The following is a 17,491-nucleotide window of genomic DNA, read 5'->3' as shown; positions in this document are numbered from 1 at the left end:
TCACGAGTTTAGAATATGTTGCAATTTATGAACAAGATCATGAGAGTTGGAGGTTCGGTTTTTGGGTGCCTTGTGATCATTCATGACCCCTGGATTTTGAGTGCAAGTCTAAGTAGAGACCCTAGATACGAAGAAATATATATCCCATTTGTGTATGTGCCTTGCTAGAACCACATGTCCTTTCGCGGCCCGTCCATCAGATGCCAGTCCTAACGATCGAGGGCTTGGCTTTGACACTGTAGAGGTAGTCAGCATTTTTGAGCATTGAAGTAGTCACTAAAATTAAAGAACTTACCATATGCCAGTACACGCCTCGCTTTTTCAACAACTCTACGTGGCTGCCTTGTTCAAGCAGCTGACCATCCCCCAATACAAAGATGACATCTGCGTTCTGTACTGTAGCCAGTCGATGTGCAACCACAAGCATTGTCCGTCCCTCTTTAGCTCGTTCAAATGCCGCCTGCACCAACTTCTCACTTTCCGAATCGAGTGAACTTGTGGCTTCGTCAAGCAGAAGGACTTTGGGGTCGCGGATAAGAGCACGGGCGATTGCCACACGCTGCTTCTGGCCACCTGAAAGTGAAACACCGCGACTGCCAATTCCCGTATTATAACCTTCTGGCAGAGAAACGATGAAGTCGTGGATTGAAGCATCACGGCAGGCTTGGTGCAGCTGCTCATCTGTGATTGACGAGGGGTCAACGCCAAGTAGAATGTTTTCTCTGAGAGTACCCTGGAAGAGTGTGGCTTCCTGAGCAACGAGAGAAAAGTACTTTCTGTACTCAAACACGTTGATGTCGGTCGAGTCCTTTCCATTGAGTAGGATCCGACCCTTGTCCAGGTCGTAGAATCTACACAAGTCAGCCCTAGAAACCTTCAAGATAATTCAGTCTCTTACCTCTCCATCAGTGACACAATCGATGTTTTGCCACATCCAGATGCTCCAACAAGAGCTGCAAACTGCCCCTTCTCAACCTTGAGGCTCAGTCCTTTGAAAACAGGCGTGCTTCTAGTTGGGTACTTGAAGTAGATGTTGTCCAACTCAATTGACATTCCGCCATCGGTATCAGGTATCTCTTGTGAGGTAGACACCTTATCTCGAGGTCGACTTTCTCTCATCTTGAGAATACGATCAGCGGCCGCCGAACTAAGAGCGGCATTAGGACCAAACCCAAGAGCTTGTCCAGCTGCCTCGCTGCCGTTGGTAATCGCCACAGCGTGATTGTTAGCAACATTGGCAAGTTCAGGAGCACCAAGAAGCGTTGGCCGTAAACAGTGGAATGTTTACGTGACCACTCGTTTTACTAGAAGGAGATAGGGGAAAGCCGGGTACTTACTGAAACAGACAAAGAATGCAACGAGACCAATCTCATATCTGGAAAGCAGACGACCTCCCCACCAAAAGTTGAGAGCTTGACATGCCATGCTAGCGCTATCAGAAAACCCGAAGAGTATACTCACCCATCTGGCCTTTTTGTATGCTGAGACAACATGCTCTTCGAGCAAATTCTGGTATCGTAAGCAAATCGAGTCTTCTAATGTCAGAGAAGTGACAGTCCTGAAGGCGCCAATCGATTCTGACGCAAACTTTGAGCTTTCCGCGAAGACATCGTTGTTCATCTTTTCAAACGCCAATTCGTACTTGAAGCGCCAATAAGCCGAGACGATCATTACAGGCAAGACAACGCAGCACGAAACAACTGCTAGTTTCCAGGTGTGCGCAAAGGCGATAGTGACAGCCCCTGTGACATTGAAGAGTGCAACGAAAACGCTCGCCATGTTCAGTCCCATCATCTCTTCCAACTGTTTTGGATCGGTTCCTAGTCTTGATGTCATTGTTCCGTGAGAATGGTCTTCGTTATCGAAAAAGGATGTCTTCTGAAACATAACAGCGTCGAAATACTGTTGCTGATACTTGGCTCGGATAGTTGCTGACATTCGAGTTGCCACAAAAATCACGACAAAGTAACTGACTCCTATACCTACCGCCAGAACAACAAACATCAGAGACCAGAATTTGCTTTCAGAAAGATCTGCATCGGTTCCGATAGTGTTGAAGGACACAATGATTTTACCAAAGATCCAGGCTTGTAATGGTACTCCAGATCCGACACAAGCGGCAGCGAAGAGGGTTAGGGCAAAGGCAGGGTATATGTTCTTGCTCTCGAGGAACAAGCGGCTGAAACTCGCAAAGGGGCTCCCTTTCTTTGCTTTGATAGCATCGACGACCATGTCAACTTCTAAAGCTGCGACGCTCGGGACGTTGGCAAGCTCTGGCTTATCCTCGGGTTCAACGGACTCATACCCAGCCTCAGTAGGCTCCCCAAGCGAAAGAGACTGTGCGTGAACAAGACCGGAATAAATACCGCCGTCGACAGCGATGAGACTATCATGTGTTCCTGATTCCACGACCTTGCCCTTCTTTAACACAATAATACGATCTGCTTTCTTGATTGTGGAAAGACGATGTGCTATTGTGATGGTAGTTCGGTTCTTGGCGACTCTGTCAAGTGCTGCTTGGACAATGCGTTCACCTCGTACGTCAATAGCGCTTGTAGCCTCGTCCAGGATCAGGATACTGGGCTTTCGTACAATAGATCGCGCAATGGCCAGTCGCTGTCTCTGGCCGCCAGAGAGCTTCGCTCCACTATCTCCTACTAAAGTAGCATATCCCTGAAACATATTAGCATAGATAAATCAGCAAAGGCTTCACACATACATCAGGCAACCTGTCGATAAACTCATCGGCAAAAGCTTCTCGACAAGCGTCCCTCACCAACTCCATCTTCTTATCCTCAGATTCATCTGCCCAGGGTGTTCCGATCAAACCATAAGCGACGTTCTTATAAATCGTATCGTTGAAAAGGAATGGTTCCTGTTGCACAAGTCCGATTTGCGATCTCCACCATTTGAGTTCAATATCATCCAAGAGCTGACCAGATGTGGTGATGCGTCCGCGGGCTTCGACAGGGGGGCCTGTTTCTTCTGGTTCTGTTTCAACGGGGTTTGCAAGATCTTCATCCTCCTCACTCTCCTCCTTTTTGTTCTTCTTTCCTCCTTTCTTCTCCTTTTCGATAACCTTGGCCAAAACGTGCTGGTCTTGCAGAGTATACCATCTCTGGATCAAACCAACAATTGTGCTCTTGCCTGATCCAGATGGCCCAACAACGGCGTTGATCTTTCCGGCTTCGATTCGCAGGTTGAGATCGTCCAAGACTTTCACGTGAGGTCGGCTGGGGTATGCGAATGTGACACCTTCAAGAACGATATCCTGTGTCGATGAAACTTCAGGCTCTCTCAGGTGGCCTTTTTGGGGCTGTGGTGCATCGATTACGACAAAGAACTCGCAAGCCGCAACAGTGGCTTTTCCAACAGCAAGAAGTGGTGTGGATGTACGCTCCAGTGAGAGCACAACAATCATCACAGAGAGCAATACGCTGAAATAGTGAGCACAGTGTAGGCCAGTAGAAAGATAGACTTACACGAGAACATCTCCGACATTATCCAGTCTACCTTCAGAGTATGACTTTGCGCCATACCAAAAGCAGAGTGCGAAACCGGAATATAAACCGAAGAACTGTTTGTGTCAATAGGCGCGAGATTCTCTCTTAACACGGAGGACTCACTATAAAGCCAAGTTGACCTCCGACAAGAGGAGATAGAAGTTTACCGTGCTGTCTTGTCTCCTCCACAAAAGCAGCATATTTCTTGGAGATACGTGATTCTGCGCCACACGCTGCTACCATTCTAACACTCGCCAGAGCTTCACTGGCAACTGCACCAGCTCTACCCTCGGACTAGAATTTTGTTAATATAAAGTCATACGGAATCAAAGATGAGAAATGGTAACCTTTGTAATGAGAGCATTGACTTTGAGAATCATGGGTAAGAAGACGCCCAAAACGAGGAAAAGATATAGGATGATCGAGGATGTGACAAGAGTAAGGGACCAATTCTTCACAAAAGCCACAATGAGCGCAGCGACGATGGTTGAATTATATTCGACAAAGATCCCTAACTTCTCTGATATCCCCAGCTGTAGGACATTGGCGGTAGATGTAATGGTGCCAGTGGCGTAGCCAGGAGGCATTGAATCGAGGACGTGGATAGACTGGCCAAAGAGTGACTTTAGGTAGTGAAGCCTGATAGCAGAAGATAACCTGATGCCTATCATGCGAAACACGAACTTATTGATAGCATTGAGAACAAAACGTCCTAAGAATAGGAAGAACATGTACAATGCTAGCTTATCAACGCTGCTGTTGAAATCACTTTGCGAGGTTGTGCTCCCTGGGAGGAAGTAGTCGGTAAAGTTACCCACGAATTGACCTATTTGATGTCAGTTTGGCATGTCGTGAGTGAATTTTGTAATGCCGTACCAAAGACCACATTCATCAACGGTAGTGTCTAGGATGGTGTTAGTATCATCTGTATAACTCTGAGAGGGTATTTTTGTAACACTTACAATTCCAGCGCCAATGCTGGCAATGAAGCCTGCAGCATATGCAAAGAAATCCCATTTCGTTGCGTAGGAGAAAATTCGCTTTGGGTAGTGTTAGAGATATTACAACTGGGGTGACAGGATATCAATGATGCTACTAACGATGTAATCTTTGAAATTGGCTGTCCTTTCAGGTCTTGTCTTTGCTGTTGCATGCACTTCATCTTCTTTGGTATGCTGGGCTGATTGATCTTGAGGACCAGGCGAAGAGTCTATAGATTTCTCATTTATAGGCTCATGATTTGTAGCCATGATGGTCTGGGGGTGTGGGCTCTGTAGGTTGAGTATGGGACAAGATACAAGGCAGGGGTCCTTTGCCGTCGCAAGGGGTGAAGAGATGGCTCAAGATAAGATGGTCATTTGCGATACGACCCAATATAATAGAAAGAGATATAAGAAAAATGAATGCGTCAATGACAAAAAGTCGATGATTGAATGATGTAGGACCACCAAGAATACACTTAGGCAGATGACAATTGACGGAGCCCCATATAAGGAAGGTACAGGCTATAGGCAGTTATAGTCAGACCCCCTTTGTTGCTGTCTCTTAGCGGTTAGAGAGGTAAATAAGCTGGTGTCGATACGAGATACGACACTAGTGAGCACCTCGAATTGATAAAACCGGGTGATATGTTCTGAGATGAACAATAGAGAATACCAAGAGAAAAAGGAAGAAACAAGAGACGCGTAGGACTCAGCCTTTATCAATAAGTTATTGTCATCTAACTTTGTTGACTGGTTTGGCCCTGACCTTGTTATAGTTAGTCAGTTAACAGGGAGTGATCACGACGGGCGAATACGCGGATAGAAATAATTGTGCAAGACACTGTGTTGGAATAAGCTTAATGGGTCGCTTAGAGGAATAGGCAAACATCACGAGTTTAATCCATCGACACAAAGCTTTGATGCTATATAAAGACACGCCGTCATGGACTTGGTATACAGACCTTTTCTAAACATCAACCAATGATGCCTTGTTGATTTCATCGATCCTAATTTCCGTTCTGCCACGGCGCTGTCAGAACTCGGACTCGGATCGAATCCTGCCCGAGCTGATGGTCAGACCAGATTGCCTTGTATTAATCTGCCACTCCACTCACTCCATCGGATTCCTAACTAACGAGACGAAGGATAATCATGGCTGAGTCTTGGCATAAATCAGCAGCTAACTAGTGGGAATGAGTTAAATTTACTGGACGAGTTTCTGTCCTGCCTGTTCCTAAGAATGTGAAAAACGGCTGTTTAGACTAATAAGTGACTGTTTCGTCTCAGCTCGAGGTCATAGAAATTATTTCTCCAATTGTAAGATAAGTCTTCTTATAAGACCATTTTAGAGTTTTTTTTCGGTTGTTATTATTTCTAACGACTAATAATACCCTACATCAGGCAATACACATTTACTACTGACTACCTCTAAAGTAACCATTTAGATGCAATTCACAAAGTTTGTAGGTATATAAAAAAATCAAGTTATATACTAACATTGAATTTTAAACTGTACCGGTTCTGTTCAATGACACACATGTTGTGGACGCTTATCATGACTCCAAGTATTCAGACAACAATCCAAATACTGGTCAGTTTTTAGTCAAGTGTATGAGCTATAAGATAGAAGGGGATTGGTTCTAGGGAATTCGTTCAATAGAGCATCTTGTAGTTGTTATTGATTGGGTTTGAAAATATACCAACCTATAGTCAATGCTTATATAAATGCACCGTTGAGATGAGGCTCAACTGTATTCCATGATCGGCTCATACCCAGGTCATGTCAGTCACAGGGTATCTGATACCGTCTGACACCCCACCAATGGTCCTTAAAAGGGAATTTCTTTGGTCAGATCTATTCCATTACAGCCTACCTCGGGCACTAGCCATAGAAAATTCTATGTGCAACCCAATTCAATTTGTATTTGGCTGTTCCAAAAAAACTGTGACGCATAGCCCAGTCAGAGTCTGTCCCGCCGACGCCGCTCGCATGACGGGCATTTCGAAGTGGATTCTCAAGTTTCAATTCGATTAAAGGGACTCAGGTTCGTCCTCCCACCAAAGAGTAGAGAGGGATGAAGCCAAGATCAGCCTCAGCCAGATTGCATTTGGCCAGACCATTATTAAGAACTACAGCAAGATCGCTGTCGTTTGCGCCTGCCCGCCAGTATATTGCACTTACCCGCACACCTCCAGTTTCAGGCCCCTCCATTACTGCCAGAGCCCTTTCTCTGCCCCGCCTCACTTCCTTTTCTACCTACTTCTCCCCCTCCACCACCACTGCCCCGCCTTCAACAACGTCGCAAGAAACACTCGAAATGGCGCCCAAGACAAAATTCGAGCTCAAGACCCCCAAGGGCACAAAGGACTGTAAGTAAACATGGCCAGGCAATGCCCACATCATAGGATCTCAATCCTAACGTCCACCAAGGGGAGGGAAAGGATATGGTCATTCGTGATCATATCTTCAACACCATTACCCAAGTTTTCAAGCGCCACGGCGGAGTCACAATTGATACCCCTGTCTTCGAGCTTAGAGAGATTCTCGCCGGCAAATATGGAGAGGACAGCAAGCTCATCTACGATCTCGCCGACCAAGGTGGTGAGATCTGCTCCTTGCGATATGACTTGACCGTCCCCTTCGCCCGCTTCCTCGCCATGAACAAGCAAATCCAGAACATCAAGCGATACCACATTGCCAAGGTCTACCGTCGAGATCAGCCCGCCATGACCAAGGGCCGTATGCGAGAATTCTACCAGTGCGATTTCGACATTGCTGGAACCTACGACCCCATGCTGCCCGACGCCGAGGTTCTCCGCATCATCACAGAAGTCTTTGAGGGGCTTGGCTGGAACGGTGGATACACGATAAAGCTGAATCACAGGAAGATCCTCGACGGTATCTTCCAGGTCTGCGGCGTGCCTGAAGACAAGATCCGCACCATCTCCTCGGCTGTCGACAAGCTCGACAAGCTGCCCTGGGCTGATGTGCGCAAGGAAATGACCGAGGAAAAGGGACTCGACGGCGAGGTCGCTGACCGAATTGGAGAGTGGGTTGTCCTGAAGGGCAAGCAAGATCTGCTCAAGAAGTTGCAGAGCACAGAGAGTCTGGCCGCCAACGAGTCCATGAAGAAGGGTATGGAGGATCTTGAACTTCTTTTTGAATACCTCGAGGCTTTCAACTGCCTGGACCGGGTTTCTTTTGACCTCAGCCTGGCTCGAGGTCTTGACTACTACACCGGCCTCATCTACGAGGTTGTCACTCAAGGTTCTGCCCCCGAAGTTACCCCCGGTCAGGAGAATACGGATTCCAAGCCTTCCAAGAAGAAGGGCAAGAAGGGCGGAGAGGATGATGACCGCTCTGATGACCCCACTGTTGGCGTTGGAAGTGTGGCTGCTGGAGGCAGATACGACAACCTCGTCGGCATGTTCTCTGGCAAGAGCCAAATTCCTTGTGTCGGTATTTCTTTCGGCGTCGACAGAATCTTCTCTATTACCAAGGCTAAGTTGGCTGCCGAGAAGAGTGCCGCCGTCCGCAGCAATGACGTTGACGTCTATGTCATGGCTTTCGGAAAGGGCTTTTGAAGGAGCGCATGTCGGTGTGCGCTAAGCTTTGGGAAGCTGGTATCAAGGTTAGTTGGGCATCAAACTATTGGACGTCGTCAACCCGATGAATAGAAGGCTAACATATTGACAGGCTGAGTTTCTCTACAAAGTCAAGCCTAAGCTTCCTGCGCAATTCAAGGCAGCCGAGGCTAACGGCGTGCCTTTTGCAATCTTCCTTGGTGATGACGAGGTCGCCTCAGGCAAGGTCAAGATCAAGGAGATGGGACTTCAGGAGGGTCACCCTGAGAAGGAAGGTATTCTTGTCTCTCAGGAAGATATGGCCAAGGAGATCAAAGTCCGCCTTCAACGAAAACGCGAGCTCGATGCGATGACCACACAGGCCGAAGGCCTCCGAGTGGTTCACGGTATTAAGGGCAATGCGAAGGATGCAGAGAAGAAGGAGGAGAGTGCTAAGCCTGAAACTACTACACCAGCAGCGGCCGAGCCGGCTCCAGAAACGGAAGAGCAAAGCCCCGCCAACCCATCGGCGTAGGGTGACTTGTCACGAAATACAATAGGCAGTTAAAACAATGGCCATGGCGTTTGAGTGTTATTTGATAGAAGGAGTAATCTAGGAAGCATTTTTCTCCATGCAAAAGAATGGCCACCCTACATTCAACTACGAATATTGATTGGGGAAAGAAGTTACTGCGTGATGTAGATGATCATAACTACATTTGTCGTGGTCCAAAGTAACTATCTACACAAAGTTCCTCTCTGCAACAACTACGACGACCACCATGACCTGTTGATTGACCAAGCGGGGCTCCAAGGCCATCCTTTGGCGAAAGTTTATAGCCTTGAACGATGAAGAGCGTTACTCTGAACGGTCAACAATCGAGATCATAGGATTTCTGCGAGTGTCAGAATGCTCTTCCACGCGGCTGACCGTAACCAGCCCCCGCTTACGGCAGCCGACGTTCTCGGGAGCAAACAGGATCCCCAGGCCGAAACAAAGACAGAAACAGAGACAAAGACAGAGACACAGAGCGGGGTCTAGAAAGCGGGACCTGAGCCTCAATTGACCAGAGACGCAGGTACCAAGTTGCACATATGCAGCTCACAACATATCAATTCCCGCAACCGCCAACGATTTCTGCATCAGGCGGACCTGCATTCGCAACCGTCGATAGTCGATGAGCGGGCTAGGCCGCGAGATGTTGCTGCCACCTGAAAAATACGCAGCAGAGGGCGTGAGGGTTGGACCTTGACTGCTATTTCAACTGGCTGTTTGAACCAATCTTCTGGAACCGAGACGCTGGCGTTTTGATGTTCACGCCACCAAGCCCGGCAGTACCTTTTGTACTGCGAGTGCGGTCCAGTGCGGTCCGCGTTATACTATGTTGTAACCTGTCACTCTTTGTTTCGTGTCTATCAGCCAGGTCATCCACGTCATCCCCACCAGTGCCCAACATTCACATACGCCGATTGCTATATTCATTGGAAATGGTCCGCACATGGCCGGTTTCAGCACAACGACCATGAAACAACACAAAAGGAACGAAAGAGATGGAACCCCTGTATAGAGATAAGAGATCGATGCGGCCCCGCGGTCATCGGGTCGGCCCACCCACAAGATGATCTAAACATCGCGCGGATAGGCGGCGCGAAACCTAGAACCTAAGTTGGGCTTAATCGGAATACACTAGACTACAGTGCAGGATCGTAGACCACCTACATCTCGAGTGTGACTGTCGAGGTTTTTCAAGGAAGAAATGCATCTTTGAAGTTTCTTCGCGTATCAGGGCGGTGATCAAGGCAAACAGATGAGGCATATTTGAACCTTCTTACAGTAGAGCAACGTTGATTCGAACTGAGGCAACATAGCACAATCAGCTGAACCTAGCCCGAAGGACGAGGCCGAGTATATTCGTCGAGCGAGGGTGGAAGCTAGTGCTCGGGTTGAATCTGTCATCCCACGAGTGTGTGCCATCCCTGTTTGTGGATGAATCAAGATTAAGTAGTTTCTGACTTTGTGTTAGTGCCTGCTGGCTCAATCAAGTGTGCAAGTGTGACAAGACACACACTTTGTTATTCAGCCCTTCTCAACTCCAATATCCCACATCGTGTAAGTCACAGCGACTCTGCCAGTCATGTTTCCCCCACCAGTGTTTGCGATGAATCATTTGTATCAACAATGGCACTTTAACTAGCCTTGTCTATCAATGACTATATTATTACCAACAGCGTCGTCGTCGTCGTCACAACTATTGTAAAACCGCCTAGCAACCAAGCGCCGCTGACACAAAGGGCGAGACCAAGCCCAGCAGCGATCTTCGTTGCCCAGAGATCGGTGTTCCCGACCACGGGGGCATTGTAGCCGATAGCCATAGCTATCGGAGTTGCGTTCGTCACCTGGACGACTTTGACACTGGCTACATGGTTTGTCGATGTGGCGTTTATATGCTCAACACCAACCGCTTTCGGATATCTTGAATTCCAGTCGAATTGTTGACTACCCGCAAGCACCACGATCACACAAACATGTGTATTTCCCGTCCGTTTTCCGTTTTCCAACGTTCAAAAACTCATCACTCTGATAAGACGTCTTGTCTTGTCTCTGCCATCTCAACGCGATCTCAAACTCCCAAGTCCGGCTTTCAACAACTTGTCACTTGCAAACTCGCCTCGTGCTGCGGAACTAACCATTGACTCGTCCATTGTCTCACCAATCAATTTACGGAAAGACTCAGACGTGTCTCTCTTTTGCCCCTCCTTACCAGGGGAGGCCATTAAAGACACTCGCGCGTCACGTCACAGTCCTCGAGTCTTCTGTCCTACGAGGTCACAGTCTATGCATAAGACTGACCATGAGGAACTGAGCTGAACTGAACTGAATTGACAACGAACCATCGCTGGTAACATCATATTGGCATATTGGCTGCACAAACTTTGGCCACGCCACGCGCGCCGCCGCCTTCAGTCCGGACTCTTATATTGTAACGCCCCGGAACAGCCTCTGCCCACTTTGCCTCGAGACTTTGATCCCAACACCCGGATACGAGCCTTGGGACTGCCTCTACCGCGCGATATCACCCATTAACATGGCTGCTTTATTGCCTCAACCAATTCATGCAACCACTTCTTCGCCCTGGCATTCGCGAGCATCATCGTTATCCATGTCGTCGCGCAAAGAGACTTGCCGCGCCTCCTCAGTCCCTGAATGGCCCCCCCGGACGAGCCAAGAAACAATGAACGCTCTACCTTTTACGTCTACTGAGTGGTCAAATGTTATTGCCGATGTCAAAAAAGAATTTATCAACTGCCGTTACCGTCCTTGTACGACTAGGTGCAGCGATATCTTGAATAAGCTCGAGGATTCTGTAAGTTGTCTTGTCAACGTGAAGACAAAGTATAAGTCTAACGTTACACAGAGTATTGTTGAGCCAGCCTATCTCATTTACCTTCATTTTTACGCTGCCAACTCGCTCGAGATGCTCGCTCGTGCACTTGATCAGGGTGTACCAGCACGCACTACACTCCTTTACCAGGCTCGTGACCACTACCAACGCGCGTCGACACTCATCAATGCCGCAGATTCAACTGTCGGCCCGGCTTTGTTACGAAGGCCATCTGGAACCACGACGACACTGCCTTGCCTTCACTCAGCCGATAGCTCTGTGAGCTCATATGTTTCATCAACATGGACGTCGTCCCACAGCCTATCTCCTGCATCATCAATATCATCCATCCAAAGTGCACCCACCTACAAACGAAAGAAGAAGAGAGTGACATTCAGCGATGTGCCCATGGAGTTACTCGAGCGCCCAGATTCACCAACACTCGGCCTCGGTAGCTTCCTGGGACCTGCACGCTCATCGTCACCTGAATTCTCTGGAAATGAATCTTCTATACCACCAGCTCTCCGGACCTCCTCATCACAGACTCCCCGATCGATCCTCACACCACGCTCTGCACAGAACGAGGCTGCGCCTCAAATGCAATCAGAGCTTGACCCTTTTCGTCATGCTCGTTCTGTGCATCGCTACAGTGCCCTTCTTTCCGGTCTGCAACGCCAGGTCTTTCGACATCTCAATTTCATCGAGGCGGAGCTGGACCAGCAGCAAAGTATTGTACGAGAGGAAGAGAAGCCGCTATCACCACCCAGAAGGGTTGTGGTCCCGGCTGCATCTGCCACACCAAACGCCGACAAGGCTCGATCACCAGAGCTACAGGCAAGAATTGAGCGGTTGAGGGCAAAGGGTTGGGAACGTAAACGATTCGACGTGCGACGGTATGCTGATTTGCGTGAAAGCGCTTCAGCAGACATGGAATGACGACCACAATATCATAGTGGTCTGACACTAACACTTCATTTAAGAAAGGCGAAAATGTGCGGTTTACCTTTTACCATGTAGTTATGTTTATAAGATTTAAATGATACCACGAAGAGGAACTAGCAATATGTTCCAGGGCTGCGCTTGACGCGTGGGTTGGGAATGGATAATGAGGGCACAATAAAGACTGGTTCTTTAGCTTAAGAGGAAGAACAAGGGCATTGCTATTGACTGAATTATATGATACCACTTTATAGAGCATGGATAGTATTCAATATGCAGCCTCATCGACAATCAAAACATGAAATACACTTTAATGAATGAGGTGACAAATTCATCACTTTCTCTACCCAGACGCATTGCTTGAAATCAATTAATCGCTTTGACCATACCGATGAGACATACATGGATTTTGGTCCAAGTTCCCTGTCCATCATCTCGCCCCAACTTATTGTATCTGGCATCCCCATCTTTCTTATTTGAAACCACTGCCTTGACATTTTGTAAAGTCACATATCGATGTGTACGCTGGAATAAAGCAAGATTCTTGCAGTCTATAACGAACACAAATATTGTTCTTAAGCCTGGAAGCTGCGTCGCTTGACCTCCTTTTCGACCTCTTGCGTGATGCGGAGAACCTCTCGTTCCTCCTTTTCGTCTGCAAGCTTTGCTCTGGCAACCTCGGAGAAGATTGCCGACAGATCTGAGTTGTCGGGATCCTCCTCCATAGCCTTGAGCTTTTCGATACGGGCCTGGAGCTTGATCTTTTCGATGATACGCCTAAATCGGCTTCTGGCGCGGAACGACTTGATCTCGGGCAACAAGTTGTAGTCAGTGGCATTCTCACCAGTGAGCCAGATGTGGCCTAACGCTTCCTGTGTCACAGAGTCAGCTGGTGCGTGATGTAGAGACGACGGTGATAGCTTACCTCGCTAGTCCAACGCTTGTCAGCATCGGGATCGATAAGCTTCAGGATGAAGTCCTTGGCATCGTTGCTGACATCCTTCCAGTAGCGTTCGTGGAAGACGACAGAGTTATCAGTGCATTCTCGGATGAGATCCTGGAGGTTCTCGCTTCGGAAAGGCGAGTAACCACAGAGCAGAGTGTAAGTGATGACACCCATAGACCACATGTCTACGGGCTTTCCGTGGCCTTCCTTACGCATCACTTCGGGGGCAGCATAACCAAAGGAACCAGCCATAGTTTTGAGCGATTCACCCTTTCCGTCAAGCATCTTGGCGATACCAAAGTCGGCCAGCACGAGGTCGGATTCGGGGTCTCGGTTGAGGTAGAGAAGATTCTCGGGCTTGAGATCTACAGATGGGGTCAGTTGATGGACCACAATATGATCCGTTGATATCACGCACCTCTGTGAACAATGTTGTTCTTGTGGAGGAAATCGACAGCAAGAAGAACTTGCTTGATAGTTTCAGCGGCATCCTTCTCGGTGAACTTGCCCTGTTCGCAGATACGGTCGAAAAGCTCGCCGCCAGTAGCGAGCTGTGTAACAATGTAGAACTTGTCCTAGTGGATCAAAATAGGTGAGCTACAGCGCATTTCCCAGGCGGAAAGAGGGGGTTGCCAGCTGGGCCAGGGACTGAAGCCGCTGACCCAAAATCAAAGGGCACGGTGTTTGAGGTCGGAATAAGCTTACCCTTGACTCAAACCAATCGACAAACTTGACGATGTGAGGATGCTTGAGCTTCTGCAGCATCTCGAGCTCGTCATAGACCATTTGCTCGTTGCCCTTGACATTTCGCTTGAGGATGATCTTTACAGCGACCTTGCCGGTAGGGCCATCGGCCTCACGAACAACTCCATATGTTCCAGCACCGAGGGTTCGACCGAACTTGTACTTGGCTCTGTGAGAAAGGCATTGTTAGGATATTGAGGCTTCGGAATAGAGGGGTATCGAATCGCGCACTTCTTATCGTAGCTCTCGGGTTGGCCGTGAAGCCTGTTTAGCATGCCGGCGACTAGAGAGGCGGCCATGATCAGCAAATAGTTCAAAATGGAAGAACGACAAGCGCAGATTTATGGAAGAAGCAGCTTGCGAGCTCAAGACGTGATGCAGAGCGGGGAGCAGAACGAGGCTGCGAATAGTCGCAACTTACAACTCATGTTGGCGGGGTAGTCGGATAGCGACCCGTTGGATTTTGGAGACAGCTGGAGATCAAGAATCTGAATGGAGGGGAAAGCGACGACAAGACGGGGTCCGTGTCTCGCCTTCTAAATGGAAGAATGCAAAGCCAAGGCCGCACGTATGACAATCAGGTCTCGGGCGCAAAGAATGCTGGTTTATGATAAACCACGCCTCTGCAATAACGAGGGGAGGACTGTTTTTGTAAGAAGAAGAGAGGGAGAAGGGACGACAAGGCGATCCTTGTTAATTAAGGTGACGGAACTTGCGACGACTACAAGCTGATCCCATTAGGTATATATTTGGTTGGAAGCCAGGGGATCGGCCTCCACTACACTGCTTGGGCCAGGTTGCTGACAGCCCGCGCGACAGCCAGGGCAGACAGAGCGCCGTATTCGACCGGACCCAAACTAACCTGGAGGGATTTAGCGCTACCTGATGTTATGGGGTTGGGCCATGTCAACTATGGTTGGCTGCCGACAGGGTGTGGCTCAGCCCGGTCTAGGCCGTTACCTCTGTAATACGGTACAGTCCATATTTGAGATGAGATGAGGTGGGCTGAAGGCATCTCCGGATCCATCAGATGGATGCTGACAGGGAACTTAAGATGTGCTGTAATGCTGGTTACCCCCATTAGATTGCATATGCTATTATGTTGCAGGTGAGGCTGAGTCGTTGTGGATCGCTTCTATTGTGTCTAATTTTCGTCTAGGTTGATAGAGTGGCTGAGCAAAGAACAAATTCTAAACAGATGTCATCATGATTGATATCACCATTTTGAGATCAGGATGCCTCTTGATTCCATACAGAAAGCCTCACACAAGGCCGCTTACGGTGCATGTATCATATACCTATTTGTGTCAATTTGAGCTAGCCATGAAGGGATGCGTATCTAGGTACTATCTAAGATCTGGGGAAGTATCAGGTAGTACAGGCAATCAGAGAGCTTTACCCTAATAGAAGACACATCGATGTTGAAATAGAACTTTGAATCAAATGGAGAGTAGATAGGCTGGTGGCTGTTTGAGGTTGCAGATAATCACGTTAAGGTAAGGCACCTGGTTCGTTTCACAGCCGCTATGATCTACATAGAGTTCTCACATAAGAATGATTGTATCAAGATGACCACGGGCCAAAGCCAAGCTACCGGTATCCGGGCATATCGCTCTGGATAGGTATATACCTTGCATAGACCTCAAGGTTGCTCTTTGAGCCCTGTCTTATATTGCTTAAAGCTGCAAAGTGAGAGACAAAAGTCGATATTAGACTTCAGAAATCACAAGACACCACCAAACTTGCGCAGGTCCAAAGATTATCTGACTACAATACCTAATGTCGAATGACCTGTCTGCCTTTACTTTAAACCTTAGGTACTTTGGCAAGCTTCAATTATCCATACATCAGCCTGGCCTCCCCCAGCACTGGTTTAAATATCTACCAAGTCAGCGATATTGCAAATATAAAATCTTCACATTTGTTTATAGACAGATAAACCTCCAAGAGACGATAATAGCGTAGAATGAAAGCCAAACACAATCGTTAGATGTCCACCCAATAGCACAACACGAATCAAATTATGGGTCTAGCTCAGTTGATTTACTTACTGTCGATCCTGAGGGTTTTGCGAGATACTTTTGGGGCCCAGTCGAACCCAGAAAGCAGATGGAGCGATGGAATTAATAATGTTGAAAATCCCAATGAAACTTGATTGACTCATGTTAAAAAACGAAAACAACACACTCGTGCAGCAGCTGTAAGAGAACCGCCCGGTTTCAGTAAATTACGAACCAATCACAACTAATTGTGAGGCTGTTCTCAGATGGGGGGTCATCTATTGTGGGCGCAGCGCCGCAAGCGGCCCCTCCTTGGGTTCAAGGTCAATGTTTGTCTGTTCTACAGAGTTCGGACCATCGATTAACCTTCAACCTTTCACTTACATCTTGATCATCCGCAACGTCTTCTTCTACCATACCGCACTACCTAAACAGCAAAGTTTCGACCCCAACAAGAGAAGAGCGCAACTGCACATCATTTACCATGGCTGGAGCCACACGGGATAGGCGTTTGGTCAAGGAGCTAGGCAAGGTTGGTTCTAATCTCTCTTGTGCCTTCATAAGCAAGAACATGGATGGACTCGACTGACATTGTGCCCCACAGATGCACAAGGACGGAATGCCTCCTGGGATCACATTGATAGAGCGAAACGACAGCGTTGCCGGCGACTGGTTCGTCGACATCCAGGTGCTCGACGAGAATCCGCTTTACAAAGATCAAATCTATCGTCTCAAGTTCCACTTCCCCAAGATGTATCCCATAGGTATGTCGCCTCTGACGTTTTGTCCCTGCAAAGATGCTAACTGGTCTACAGAACCCCCAGAGGTAACCTTCAACAAGCAAACCGACCGTCCGATTCCAATGCACCCCCACATCTACTCCAACGGCATCATCTGCCTAGATTTGCTTGGCCAGCAGGGCTGGAGTCCTGTCCAAAGTGTTTCCAGCGTCTGTATGAGCATTCAAAGCATGTTGACGAGCAACGACAAGGATGAGCGACCTCCCGGTGACGAAGACTTCGTGCGAGGCAACAGACAACGACCCCGAGACATCGAGTTTCTCTACCACGACAATACCGTCTAGATCCGGTGGTCAACATTTGAACTCTGGGCAGAGACATGATTGTGGATATTAATAGCATTCGTTTGGCGTTTGGGACGATCATCCAGTGGCTGAAGGGGGTCATGTTATGGGATTTAGGCTTTGAATTTGCTACTAGGGCACGGCTGTCGAAGATGCGTATTTGTATAGACCCAAGCCTGCCTATGCATAAGCATCTTGAATGCACACATGGCCGTAGCGTGGATATCATGAAGATGGCACAAAGGTTTCCCTGCCAAGCACTTGGAGCCCTTTTATATCATGATGGCTTACAATGATAAAGAAAAATTGTCAAGACAATTACCTGACTTGCTCTTGCAAGCGATT

At 48.0% G+C, this 17,491-nt stretch overlaps 5 protein-coding genes across 5 annotated transcripts; 3 read left to right on the top strand and 2 right to left on the bottom strand.

Annotated features, from left to right (window-relative positions):
- Positions 1-209: 209 nt before the first annotated feature.
- Positions 210-4,753, bottom strand: FGSG_06881 (uncharacterized protein; the record flags this gene model as incomplete). Its single annotated transcript, XM_011328239.1, has 12 exons — positions 210-236; positions 296-851; positions 899-1,191; positions 1,338-1,412; positions 1,462-2,673; positions 2,720-3,437; positions 3,483-3,577; positions 3,627-3,797; positions 3,851-4,329; positions 4,380-4,407; positions 4,466-4,543; positions 4,604-4,753. The coding sequence occupies 12 exons, from the start codon at positions 4,751-4,753 to the stop codon at positions 210-212; spliced, it is 3,882 nt and encodes a 1,293-aa protein (XP_011326541.1).
- A 2,051-nt stretch (positions 4,754-6,804) lies between these two features.
- FGSG_06880 (histidyl-tRNA synthetase) lies at positions 6,805-8,585 on the top strand (the record flags this gene model as incomplete). The annotated part of the gene is made up of 3 exons (XM_011328238.1): positions 6,805-6,856; positions 6,918-8,044; positions 8,184-8,585. 3 exons carry the CDS (start codon positions 6,805-6,807, stop codon positions 8,583-8,585), a joined length of 1,581 nt encoding a protein of 526 aa, XP_011326540.1.
- A 2,551-nt stretch (positions 8,586-11,136) lies between these two features.
- FGSG_06879 (uncharacterized protein) lies at positions 11,137-12,369 on the top strand (the record flags this gene model as incomplete). The annotated part of the gene is made up of 2 exons (XM_011328237.1): positions 11,137-11,415; positions 11,467-12,369. 2 exons carry the CDS (start codon positions 11,137-11,139, stop codon positions 12,367-12,369), a joined length of 1,182 nt encoding a protein of 393 aa, XP_011326539.1.
- A 251-nt stretch (positions 12,370-12,620) lies between these two features.
- Positions 12,621-14,747, bottom strand: FGSG_06878 (calcium/calmodulin-dependent protein kinase). Its single transcript, XM_011328236.1, has 6 exons — positions 14,484-14,747; positions 14,294-14,345; positions 14,024-14,231; positions 13,737-13,893; positions 13,298-13,683; positions 12,621-13,244 (listed from the first exon to the last, which is right to left on the bottom strand). The coding sequence occupies exons 1-6, from the start codon at positions 14,488-14,490 to the stop codon at positions 12,948-12,950; spliced, it is 1,107 nt and encodes a 368-aa protein (XP_011326538.1). The 5' UTR covers positions 14,491-14,747; the 3' UTR covers positions 12,621-12,947.
- A 1,799-nt stretch (positions 14,748-16,546) lies between these two features.
- Positions 16,547-17,146, top strand: FGSG_06877 (uncharacterized protein; the record flags this gene model as incomplete). Its single annotated transcript, XM_011328235.1, has 3 exons — positions 16,547-16,594; positions 16,667-16,826; positions 16,878-17,146. The coding sequence occupies 3 exons, from the start codon at positions 16,547-16,549 to the stop codon at positions 17,144-17,146; spliced, it is 477 nt and encodes a 158-aa protein (XP_011326537.1).
- Positions 17,147-17,491: the final 345 nt, after the last annotated feature.

This window comes from Fusarium graminearum, chromosome 4 (genome assembly GCF_000240135.3).
Source record: "Fusarium graminearum PH-1 chromosome 4, whole genome shotgun sequence".
In the NCBI taxonomy this organism is placed as follows: Eukaryota; Fungi; Ascomycota; class Sordariomycetes; order Hypocreales; family Nectriaceae; genus Fusarium; species Fusarium graminearum.
Note: the sequence above shows the minus strand (reverse complement) of the source record. Positions and strands in the feature narration are given on the sequence as shown.